The 13,484-nt window shown below is 38.5% G+C and overlaps 2 protein-coding genes across 3 annotated transcripts in view; both read left to right on the top strand.

The window, feature by feature from the left end:
• The window catches only part of foxf2a (forkhead box F2a), a 31,236-nt gene extending 19,414 nt beyond the window's left edge, over positions 1-11,822 (top strand). Inside the window, exons 1-2 of one of the 2 annotated variants that reach the window (XM_044220598.1) lie at positions 7,739-9,691; positions 11,244-11,822. In XM_044220598.1, coding sequence (XP_044076533.1) covers positions 8,722-9,691; positions 11,244-11,416 — 1,143 coding nt within the window. In that variant the 5' untranslated portion in view covers positions 7,739-8,721 and the 3' untranslated portion in view covers positions 11,417-11,822. Of the gene's footprint in view, positions 1-7,738; positions 9,692-11,243 lie in introns of those variants that run through there. The other variant, XR_006380541.1, reaches the window with a different exon arrangement.
• On the top strand, positions 5,615-7,022 carry foxq1a (forkhead box Q1a). Its single transcript, XM_044220599.1, has one exon. It carries the CDS (start codon positions 5,865-5,867, stop codon positions 6,723-6,725), a length of 861 nt encoding a protein of 286 aa, XP_044076534.1. The 5' UTR covers positions 5,615-5,864; the 3' UTR covers positions 6,726-7,022.
• Positions 11,823-13,484: the final 1,662 nt, after the last annotated feature.

Below are 13,484 nucleotides of genomic sequence, written 5' to 3'. Positions count from 1 at the left end.
CTATTTTAGTTAGGTGGTGCCATGTTCTGAAGCTTTGGGCACGAAAAGAGATGGCAACAAAAATGTATCAAGACTGTCCCACTGAAGACAGACGGAGGTCATTTGCAGGTGATGATGAACCTGATGTCCCTCCTAGTAAACAAAATCATATATGATAGCAGACCTTTATGATTAAACATAATGGCTAATCATTGACTTAACTATATAAATGATTGTATATTTAAAAAAAGTCCTCGGTTTACTCATTTCTGTACACTGTATGTCAGTTCACGAGAAAAATATAGTGAATAATAAAATTACAAATTATTTAGCAATGTGATTACATTTGATCTGGTGACATTTGAGAATATTGCAGTTGTTTAGAGGGGTTCAGATATGTAGGCTATATATTCTTAAGTATGTGATTAACAGTAATAGTTTAAAATCTTTCATTTTCTAATATAAAGTCGCCCTTTGGTTCATCTTACTCCTGTTACTTTACAGAAATAACCTGCCTGGTTGGTGTTTTTAAAGAAAAAAATCATCAGATTCCATGACTAAAAACTGTATCTCCTTGCTTGAAAGCACAGATATGTACACGGAAACCTCATAGAAAACAACATATCCACAGTACAAAGACAGCACGTAACCTAAGATTAAGCTGTAAGACTCTGAATATCTGTAATGATTAAACCTACACTGTAATCAAATCATAAGTGTTCATTTTATGTTTCTCCCTGGGACATTGTGTCTAAACTGTGAGAGCGGGAGAGATGATAAATGTTGAACAGCTGAATTAACATGTGGATAACATTTACGATGCATTTTTGTATTTATTTCACGAGGTTAAAATGTGACACTGCAAAATGGTTTGTTGTAAAATATAAGTTTGGAGTTTGGTGCATAGGGTGAAGGTGTATTTTATTTTATTTTTTAACTAAAATGAAGTGAAAAGTAGGGAACCATTTCTGTCAAAATTGTAGTGACTCCGCATTTTTGATTCAAATTCAAAGAGTGCAAAAAATTATAGAACTGAACAGTTGAGCCACCTAGTAAGTTACTCGAATGCCTGCCATACATACTCAGATTGACATATTTATCTGGCCATTCTCGCTACTATAGTGCGATGATGTTGACTGTTTGTAGCCCTGCTGCTTGTCTATAACAGCTTATTAGACTCTGTCCGCTTACACGCTAGGCCTCAACACACACCTCAGTGCCCAGAACCCTGCAGAGAATAAATAGAAGGATCACTCACACTGTTAAACCCCCATTCACTGTGGAAACTGTTTCCCCCATTTGCTAGCTGAACTACATACCTATGTCAACCCCACCCTTGGTGTCTTCGGCAGTGTTTATCCCATTCCCCCTTTTTTTGTCTAAACATGAGAGAGGTGTTAAGTGGTGTACTCACACAGATGGTTTGCATGAAGTACACATCTCTACTTTTACACCAAACCAATCTCCAGTACCTAACAGCTACCTGGCCTATAAAACTTAGACCCAGATATACATATAAATGATGCTAAACAGACAAAACATTCTAAAAAGAATGGAGAAGCTGGGTTAACATAACTGAGTACTAATACTAGACCATATGTAAAAATGTATGGTTGGAAAATATAGGCAGGATATGCAAAAACAACAATAGTTGACCAACTAAGACATGATGAAAAGTATAGAAACATAGAGCAGGAAAATATATGTTGCACATCTACAGGGAGTTCTAGTCTTATTTTGAGTCTTTGACATTATACTGTAATTCTGGTTTCTGAAGTGGTCCCCACATGCTAAGAACATAAGTGCAGTAGGGAAAAAAGCTTACATTTCTATACTTCTCCACCTGTGGATAACCTCTCTTGCTTGGAATTCCCCCCCCCCTTATTTGTTTTGCAGCTCATTCGCTTTACCTCTGAAGTGACAAGACCAAAATAGAAACTTTCCAAACCAGCAACATGCAGGGGCCTGCTTTCAGTCCTCCTTTTATTTCTGCTTCTCTTATCAGGAGACATGAGAGAACTTTGTTTACTGTCATCTTTAAATGTGTGGCTCACAGATCACTTATATTTAAGCACATAAAAGGGTAAATAAGATGACATTAGGTGCTTACCATTGAAAAGACAGAATGTATGCATTCAGAGGGTGGGACCAGATCTACATGAAGAAACATGTGGAGCCAAATATACATGAAGAAAAAGACTGATGACTGATGACTAAGAACACGCACATGTTTGTGCAAAACCATAATGCTCCAGTTAAATAGTGAGACACTGGTAACATGGTTTCAAAACAGAGCTGTCAAAATACTATAATTAGTGGCTGATGAAATATTTTGAGGTGGGATGTATTGTACAATGATAATAAACACACAGCTGCCATAAATAGCGTGAAGTAATGCTTGGAATCAACATGAAACTCTTTCTATTTTGAACCTTTGAATACATCCCCAACTCTGAAGCCACTCTGTGATCTTTACGCTCTCGGCAACATAATCTGCAAAACATCTGAAAATCTCCAATTAGCTGCTGCCTCGCATGCAAATGCTTTTTGTTGGCAACCAAAATAAAACAGAATATGTGGTCACTGTTCGACAGATGAGGTGGAGACAGAGATGCACTTCCTCCTACAATGTACAACATTGAATGAAATAAGGAACATTTACTTTAACAAGTTCACCTCTGTAATCTCAAATTTCAAAGCGCTAAATGAACTCTCAAAATTAAAAATACTCCTAGGAGAAGGAGTATCAATATGCCACAACCTGAAGGACAGTGAATGACCTACACATGCACATTCATTAAAAAAATGTTGCAGTGTTGTAGTTTCCACTTTTTGTATTTGTATTTTAACTGCAAGTCTACAGTTTATTATTATTATTATTATTATTATTATTATTATTATTATCTTATCTTACTTATCTGTATATATTTTAATATCACAATTCTTCTGTTTATGTATGTATTTATTTTACACATGCTTTGGCAATGTTAACATCTGTTTCCCATGCCAATAAAGCCCAGTTGAATTGAATTGAGAGAGAGAGAGAGAGAGAGAGAAACTGACTGTAAATCCTCATCAGGTTGACATCTTCACAGGGTTATTTTTAAACGTCTTGTGGAATTTGCAGCAACAGTATACATTACTGAAATGCTAAGCAGGGTTTAAATATATAAGATATTTCAATTATCTCCTAATGAATATTATATCTAAAAACATTTAAACAGAATTATATTTTATTAACTGAAATATATATAAAATACATAAATGAAAAAGTACATCAGTATAGCAAAGAATCAATATATAGTTCAATCATGTTCAATATGTATTCTTTTATTTATTTATTATTTTTTTTAGAGACATGTCTGATTTGACATACTGTAAATTCACACTGTTTGCTTGATGTAAAGAAAATACACAAACCAGCTTGCAAAGAACCACTGGGACCAGAAGTAAAGCTCTATTTACAACACTTAGCGCTGTTTTAATTTCATTAACTCATTATGGCAGACTTGTATATGCTCAACAGTATGTCACTACCTTGACAACAGCTTACTCACATGAACAGTGTGTTTTGTTTGATGGACACATGCACACAAAAAGCAAACATATCTCGAGTGTTTTGAAGGCTTTGTCTTCATTGTCTCATCTCTTCTTTCCATACCTACTGCGCATCATAATTTCACCACAAACTCTTTGCATTAGCAAAATCTGTTATATAAAGCTGAGGCACGACTGAGGAATTATTCAACGTAAGGACACACAAGTTGATGAAAACTCGTATCTGATCTAGTGTCTGCAGAAAGGCACCACACCACAGTGTAATCTAATGTGCTCTTAAATGAGACAACAAGAGCCTGTACTTTTAAAATGATTTATGGCAGTGTGTCATTGACTGAGGAAAATGTAAGTACATAGACACACATTTAAACTAGGGGAGAATGTTTTTTAAATCTATTGTCCAAGGTTAAAATACCTGCCAAGCATTTGAGCTTTCACAAATATACTTGTATACAATACTTGTGGCCTATATTTTTATACTATATTTGTAGTAGTAAGTAAAGTAAGTTAAGCAAGCAAATTCACTGTTTGTTGTAGATAGATACATAGATACATGTCATAAAAAAGGAAATAAAATCATTCAACACCAACATACTTTTTCAGTACCACTGTCTATTAAAGGGCTTATATGTTTTTACTAATGGCTTAATTAATGATCAATAAATTAATTACTAATGCCATAAGCCTTTATTAAGGTCACATTTTGGGTTGGGTCAGTGGCTGGTGTTTATCCTTTATTATTTGGTAATATATGAGGCACACATATGCTTCTCTCTGGTTCCACCTGTAAAGCCATAACAGATAAGGTTTTATTAAGCAGATCCTGATGTACACAAGAACACAGGCACATAAGCTGTTACATGCGGTGACCAGAATGAATACATGGTCTTTGAGCTGAATCCATCCTTGACATGCCTCCTTTCAAAATAGTAACTTCACCCTGCATTGGGTGTCACAGACGACACAAACCGATTATTACCTGAAAATCAAAACATTCCCACTAGCACAAACATGTGCAACCTACACACAGAAACAGCTTGGAAAGTTCAACCACTTGTCTCCGTAACAACATATCAGCGGCTAGTGTGATGTCAACATAGGTTTCCAGGTGGTGTATGAGGATATTATTTTTCCATTTGTCTATTTGGTGACACTGTTGCAGCACAACTAATGAAACCAGTGATATGGTCTGAGAATTTTCAGGAAGTAACACTACCAATTATACAAAAATGGGTTGTTGGGTTCAACATGACTGCCAGATGAACCTGAGGGAGGGAGTGGGAGGAGAATGTATCTGGGGCTGTGGAGTGACACCAAATGAGGATGAAACACTGACATTAGCTATTAAAGGCATAATATAGAGTTCAGAATTATCTTCAATGGGTCTGTTCGCCTGTTGGCCTTGTTATCATAATTGCACTGTTTCCTTGGAATCACATCACAAGTGGCACGCACCTCTTCGAAAGTCATCCAAAACCTCAAGGCGGTTCATTCAGAAAGAAAATAAATCACAATAAGTAATTTGTTAGGTGAATCCACTATTTTGGCACTGAGCAACAGGAAGGTACTGATCCATTTGTTTTTAAGAGAGAGAAACACAGTAACAATGGTTTTTATGTGGGCTGTTAAGTTGGCTTGAACATCTGAAGTGCACTTTAAAGCAGAGTGCTTTGATATGAGAGCACGTGAATGTCTATACCCTGCTGACACAGTGGGCTTCTTTTCTCTTTTTTCATTGTTTTCAGTATAATTAGGATGCACATAATTTCTGGCTGTTACAGTGCTGCCTGAAATTGACAAATGATACTGAGCTACCTTCAGGCACCACACCTTTCAAATACAAAGGAAACATACGCCACCTGGTTGCCTAAGGTGAAATAATCCCATGGTGTCAGCCAGATCACATCTCACAGGTGAGACAGCAATAAAGCTGCATTTAATGGTGTTTTCAGTGAACAGAATCAATTACTTTGCTAAATACTATATTATAGGGTCATAGTAAAACATTTATTATGATCATAGTTTTATTATAGACTATTATGCAAGCAATGTGAAGATGTTATGTGATGCTCCAGATCTTTTGAAATAATTTAACTCCGCCCTCTTGGGTTGGTCCTGAGGTGAACCGGCTATAAACTGCTGCTCACACATATTTGTAGGTGAGACGCGCTTCAGTACTCTCACAGGTATGATAGCTAAAAAGGACTCCAAGGACTTCAATTCAAAGCACTCCGCGGCTTGCCGCACGTAAGGTCCGGACTTTAAGCAGGGAGCTTATTGGATAGGTTTTATACAACACTATCAAAGAGGGAAATTCATCAAAAAGCATGAAGTTGGAGGTGTTGTGTGGAAGCCACTATAACATGAAACACCTCGAGATGGCCAGTGATGCAGAGGGGAGTGTGCGCTCTCCTCTTTCTGCTGAGGAGGAGCTGGGGTCGGATGGGGACTGCGTGGCGCACAGCCCTCCACCTGTTACTCCATGCACCAGCACCAAGTCCAAACCGTACACACGGAGACCCAAACCTCCGTTCTCATACATCGCTCTCATCGCCATGGCTATCCGGGACTCCTCCACTGGACGTCTGACTTTGGCGGAAATAAACGACTATCTGATGAAAAAGTTCCCGTTCTTCAGAGGCAGCTACACCGGCTGGAGGAACTCTGTTCGACACAACTTGTCTTTAAACGACTGTTTTCTCAAAGTGCTCCGGGACCCGTCTAGACCGTGGGGAAAGGACAATTATTGGATGCTCAATCCTCACAGCGAATACACCTTTGCTGACGGGGTGTTCAGGCGCAGAAGAAAGCGCATTGATAAAAAGTTCAGCAGGGAGCCAGAGGTGTCCGAGCACGCAGAGGAGCCGCAGAGCGTTCAGCAGTCCGCACCCACCACCAAGACTGATTCATGTGTCAAGTTTACTAGTTCATTTGCTATAGACAGCATCCTCAGCAAGCCCTTCAAGAGAGACTCACACAAAGAACAATTACCGCTCCACCCTGCCTTCACCTGGCCGCGCTACACTGAACTAATGATGCCTCATTCAAATACACCTGCCTTATTTTCATACGTCAAGTCACCCTGCCATACGGACTCCTGTGCTGCGCATGTGTCAAACGCCTATGACTGCGGGCTGCTTTCACACACTTGCGATATCACAAATAAATGCGGACTCTTTTTTTTTTAAATATTTGTTGATCAAAAATCATCAATGTGCATTGTTGGTGGAGTTAAATTGAACCGGATATTGTTGTGGTGGAAATGTGTTACACTTGCACTATTGTATTATTGTACTTCTGGTCATTTCCCCTTAAAGCATCATCAGATTTGATATTTTATACACAGTTTTTGTTGTAAATGTTACTGAACTGAACATTAACGTTGTTGTTTAACAAACGTTGAAAATATGCACTTTGACTGTTTTTGTGTCGCTTTCTTTTGAAAACAAATGCTCTTTACAACGAAATAAAAAGCTAACTAGTGATGGTCTGCGTTTTCTATTGTTGTAACATTATTTTAGATTAAATTACAGTAGTCAGTGGTTGTCGTGGAGCCCAATTAGGACCGACACCACTTGTTAGGTGCCAGTGCAATAATAATTATCGGGGCGTGTGTTCATGTAACATGCTTACTGGCCTTTGCAGCCTATTGTGTTGTACATATTTTGTAAAAGGTGAGAGATGTATACTTAATTGATAAGGAAGGCTCTTCTCCATTTTTTTTTTACTCGGAAAAAATAACTGCCCCAGTGACGGGACATGTGTAGGCCTGCAATGCATATAATAATAGGCCCAATAATAACAACCATAACAGCAACAACAATAATAAAATAAAATACAGCATATTATTAGTAGGCCATCAGTTTCCTCTATAATGTATGATGCAAAAAAGACATTTATGTATTAAGTATTTACTTTACAGTGTTCATGAAGCTCGCTGCTGCCGTATAGGGGCATCCAATATTTATGTTTTCTGTCTGGCGCTGCAAATAGCTGTCGCCTCAGTCACCACACATGCGCAGGAAAGGGTTTATACAAATGGTGCATCCTGAGCGAACTCAACTCGAATCCACAATAAGAAGAAATGTCTTCCAAGTAGGCCTATTCTTCTGAGGCTAGAAAGTAAATTTCCTTTAAACCAGCTGTGCATCCTGGACGCAGCGGGGGTTACGGGTTTGATGTTGCTGATATTCTGGGTAGATTGTTTTGTAACTTTGCTGGTGTATGGGAAGTTTGTTCACGTCCTTATAGTGGGGACTTGCTTTGTAATGACACCAGACATGCGTAAAACTCAACCAGAGCACAAAAAAGGCATTTACAGTAGTAAACTTTGCACAAAAGAATATAAGATTATTTCATCATCTGAATCGTTCCTTAAGACTTTATTTAGAGTTTCTCATAGATTCATTTCTCCAGGGATGTAATCCAGGCTCCAAAACGTAAACTGACACTTGAGCACTGTGTGTGGCACGCTGGCACGCTCTGATGGAAAAAGCATGCTTCCTCTCATGTCAGAGCCCTAACCCTGAACAGATCCCAAACAAATGAACACTGCAGGACCCCTTCTCCCATACACCTTTACGAAATAACACCACTACCAGGCATCGTCACTGTTTGTAGGTACACATGAGGACAAAGGGAATCATTTTAAGTTGTCCAAAATGTGTCGCTTTATTCATCGTGGTTTAGAACGTTATCGTGCCAAATATTTGTCTGAACAATGTATTCAGAGGTGTTTTGGAAAGTGAGTCGTGGGAGGAGATTTGTCTTACTCCACTGCGCTGTGTCCGGCTTCTAGTCTGGATCCTGGCCAGATGGGGAGGGAGTAGTTCCTGGCGATTTCTTGGAGGGATTTGGGGGGATAGAGGGGCAGAGAGAGATTTAAGAATTGATAGGTGGTCGAGTTGTGTTTGGCCGAGTGGATATGCGCAAGCAAAGTCGAGGAGCTTTATTTCCCCTCTCTTGTGGGATTATTGCCAGCGATGGACAGAGAGAGGAAGGAGGAACAGCGGCTGGTGTTTCTTGATTTTCACGGTTATAAACACGCAGAGCATCGCAGATGGACACTGACTTTTTAATTATCGCAGTAGGGAACCTTTTAATAGCGTTTGAAATATAGAAAAAGTTAGTTATCCAAGTGTTATAGAGCCCCCGCAGTGAACTGATCCAAAAAGAGGCGCAACCATGACGACCGAGATCACCAAGCAACCTTTGGATCCTTCTAATCCTCTGCGCTCCAGTCCAGCGGCCGGTGCTCTGAACGCAGCTCCGCTGGGCGCACAGCCGGTGATGGAGAGCGCGCAGAATGCATCAACCAAATGGAAAAAGGGAAACTCTGGCTTGAGGCGCCCTGAAAAGCCTCCCTACTCGTATATTGCCCTCATTGTGATGGCAATTCAGAGTTCTCCGTCCAAAAGGCTTACTTTGAGTGAAATCTATCAGTTCCTGCAGGCCCGCTTCCCTTTCTTCAGGGGATCATACCAGGGATGGAAAAACTCCGTCAGACACAACCTGTCTCTGAACGAGTGTTTTATAAAGCTACCTAAGGGTCTCGGTAGACCAGGCAAGGGGCACTACTGGACCATCGACCCGAGTAGTGAGTTTATGTTCGAGGAGGGCTCCTTTCGTCGCAGACCTCGGGGATTCCGTAGGAAATGCCAAGCTTTGAAACCAATGTACAGGATGATGAATGGTCTCGGGTTTGGTGCGTCCATGCTGCCGCAAAACTATGATTTCCAGTCACCTTCAGGCTCATTAGCATGTCATAACAGCTACAACATAGACTTGATGGGTAATACAGTGCCAAGTGGCTTCGAGGGACTCGGAGGGGGACATCACGTCCCACATATGTCATCGGGCTCCGGGTCATCCTACATGGCCGCATGTCAGGTGGCCTCCAATGCGGACTATTGCCCGGACAGCAGCAGCAGCCCTCTGCAGTCTCCCCCAGCGATGGTAGGCACTTTGGACTGTCAGTCTCCTTATGCAAATGCAGCCTCACACTGGAGTTCATCTGGTGTATCTTCATACATCAAACAGCAGTCGCTGGCATCAAGCAGCCCCTCTTCTTCTGCTCTGCACGCGGGAATGCCATCTTACTCCCTGGATCAAGGCTATCTGCACCATAATGCACGAGATTCCTCTGACATTTCAGGTAGAGCATCACTGTACATATAAGCTATATATTAGCCTATATTTTCTGATACCTGTTGCACCACGATGAGTCATAAGAATCAAAGTTCACGATAAACTTTAAACTGATGAGTTCTCAGCCAAACATCAAGTCACCTCTTTGCGTAAAAAACAATTTTGTTACTTTCACATACATTAAACAGTATAACTATTAATACATCTATAGAAATTAGATTTTCACTATGCCTGTTTTATTTAATCAAGTTGCATTATGAGCAATGTGTACAGAAAATGAACGTGCGAATCCGTTTTTGACTAAAATATCAACCAACTGTCCAACCTGAGCGAACCTTTATGGAAATGTAATAAGCAAAACACCGAAAAGTAAAGTTACCTCAGACAAGCTTAAACTAACGTACATTAATTGATCGGATTCTAACGTCGCGAAATTTAAATTTGTGTTTTTCAGTTTCAGTTTTTATCATGCATCATAAAATTGTGTATAAAGCGTGCACAATTGTATGTGCCACATATAGCCTAGTGTTTAAATTCAATTTCTTCCCTTGATTGGATTTTCACTCAAGTTTTCTTTAGGAGCCACTGTGCTGTAGAATGTATAGAACATAGGCACAATACACAATAGTAAAGAAGTAACGAAAATGGCATTAAACACGCTGTCACAAACACATTCTCAACAATGGAGAAATTATTATTTATTCATTTCAATGCAACTTCTTTAAGGCCTTTAACACGAGCCACAGCAGCACAGTAATCAGCATCATTACAGTGGAGGGTGTCGATGTCTTATTGCTCATTTTGTGTCAATTCTTTTTATTTTGTTCTTTTAATGCACATGACACAACAAATTGGTACAGCTTCCTAACAAAGCACCCATATGACTGTTTTACATTTGTAACTGATGGCTTTATTAATGGTTAATAAATTATTTACTATTGTTTAATAGATCCGTGATAAGCTACTAATAAAAACAACTTTTGGGTTGCCAAGTTGTGAAAAATCCATTTCAGATCTGCCCTCTGAAAAAGGTCAGCACATCATCTGCACCAAAATGCATTTTTAACCATAAAGTGTTACCACAATTTCTTAGCATTTGCAGCTGCAGACTTGATGGGCTATTGTAAACAAACAGACTTGATGGTTAATTAGAAAGTAAGAAATCTACGATCTATTAACAGATAACCAACATTTATTATTTAGCATTATATTGTAGCATTATTACCAAACACAAAGGATAAACAACAGCCAAAGGATTTTTCGCAACCTGCAATTAAGATGTTCTTATGAATGGCTTCTAACTGATTTATGAAGACTGAGTAAATGATTCTTAATCATCAATAAAGCCATTAGATCCAACCTAAAAACACTATATAAAGGGTATCTTGTTAAGGAGTGGTAGGCCTACCAACACATTTTACTTACAGCACTCATTAATGAAAACGCATGCTATTTTTATGTTTTCCAGCAGTTGGAATAAAAATATAGACACTAAGCACAAAAAAATTCCAGATACAAGGAATTGATGACTTGACCTCATGTGTCCTGTGTGTTTACAGTGGGACTGTCTCGGTACTCCGGCCACTCAGCTCCTGTGTGCGACAGGAAGGATTTCGTTTTGAACCTAAACGGAATGTCTTCTCTCCATCCCAGCACCGGCGGATCTTACTATCATCAGCTTCACCATCATCACCAAAGCGTCTACCAGGACGTAAAGCCGTGTGTCATGTGACAAAACACCAGAGACAGAACTGCCGAGAACGTTTCTGCTAAAGTCAGCCCTCAGGTGGACTTATTTCAACAGAATCTTTGGTGACTTTGGGTGAAAATTGTGTCAGAGAAATATCTCTTCAGTGAACTTTGACCTTTTTTTTTTAACCGTTCAGTAATAATGTGAGGACTTGTTCACACTCTCATTACATGCCTGCCTTTTACACACAGAAGCAATATCAACATTTTTACTGAAAAAATACATAACGTACACGTACCTGAATTAATCTTTACTCATGCACTTAATTTTGTTTCTGAAGTTGCTGAAATTGTTGCTGATTTCCTGCAGAAAGCCATTAAAGAGATTTATTTTTAAAGGATAATTTGGAAGTGTTTAGTGTCTTTAGCAATAAATGTTCAGCACTGCAGTTCTTCTCTTCTCGTCCTTTCTTTTTTTCTTTCTCCCACAAGAACAGTATTATTGTTGTTGTTTTTGTATCCACCCAAAGTGACACAAAACCTGATTCATTATGAAAAGCATTATAAACAGTGCAGTTTGTGGGCGATTTCACGGACCTCAATTATTTCCATTTAATCCTGGCCCTTCAAAAATGTTGGGTTTGTCACTTATTTGACTTATGGCAACAACAAAAAAATTCCGCAAGGTACAAAAATCAAGATTCAAAATATTAATAGGCACCCTTCTGATACGGAATTCACGGAATTCCAATTGTTTTTATCAGTGCTTTTTAAAATAAACATCGTGTCTTATTATCACACTGGAAACAGATGCACTGCGTCAGTTTAACATATGAACAAGGATATGGTGTAGTTTTTAAGTTACACTAATTAAAACACATTTTGTGTTACGAAAAGACAAATTTAAAATTATTTAATAGAAAACAATCAGTCTTTGAGACTGAGGATAATTGAAGTGTAATTGGTGTCTTATTTATCTTAAGAAGCCTGCCCATATTATTGTAATGCAATGGTTGTTATTAGATTAATTACTAAAAAGGAAGAAAGAAGACAAAAGTCACATTCAATACACAACTCTGAGAAATAAACCCTCTTTCTTATTTAATACTGTTGATTTTCACGTGACTGTACCGCCACCTCGTGGTGATCGAAAGTTTAAGTGCTTATGTTATATTTCATTTATGCCCACTACATTATGGAAAATTGCGTGTGCATAACTTCATTTTGCTAAAGAGATTGAAATGTTATGCAGAACAGTCAGTTGGTCATTTAGTCACCTTAGAATACTGAATACAGATAAAGCTGATTTTTATGACTGTTATCCACACATACATGCATTGGAGTGAAATGTAACTGTCCCTCTGATGTGGGCCCCATGAGGTCACCTGAGAGGTAACCTACCTGAGATACAGTATAATAATAATATGCTCATAAACTCTAGGAAATTGAGCTAAAGATTCACAGATGATTGATTTTAAAAGGGTTCAAGACAGACCAATGTTTTGTGTTAATATGTCTATTTTGGCTTTCTGGGGGGCCGGATATAATTATTCCACGCTGTCACCAAAATGCCATCAAGATGGTTTTAACAAATATTTTATAGACCAGCACACGCCTGTATTGTGCAAGTCCATTAAATACAATTTGTTCAGAATGAATCTCATTGTTTTCATTTAATCATGCAGTAGTCTGGCAGACATCAAACATCAGATGCACAGCAGTCTCTGAGCCCCAAAGATTATCATTTTATCAGTCTAATAATGACTCCAGGTTTGGGAGGTCAAGTAGAAATTCGTGCAGTATTAGAGAGTTACATGTTTATATTACATTGGTAATATACTGCACAATATGCATACAAATAATGTCAGTGTTGACAATGGAGACTGATGGACACAGATTAGAAAGATCAGCGTCATTTCCCCAAACTAGCTTTTAAGAGTGAGTGCAGGTATGATTGTTACATTAAAAGGATACAAGCTTATTAATGTTTAGCATATCTGTGATTCATGGTATATATATATATATATATATATATATATATATATATATATATATATATATATATATATACCTAAATTAGCAAATCAAAATCAATAAAATGACACAGAAGC

This window comes from Siniperca chuatsi, linkage group LG13 (genome assembly GCF_020085105.1).
Source record: "Siniperca chuatsi isolate FFG_IHB_CAS linkage group LG13, ASM2008510v1, whole genome shotgun sequence".
Lineage (NCBI taxonomy): Eukaryota > Metazoa > Chordata > Actinopteri > Centrarchiformes > Sinipercidae > Siniperca > Siniperca chuatsi.
Note: the sequence above shows the minus strand (reverse complement) of the source record. Positions and strands in the feature narration are given on the sequence as shown.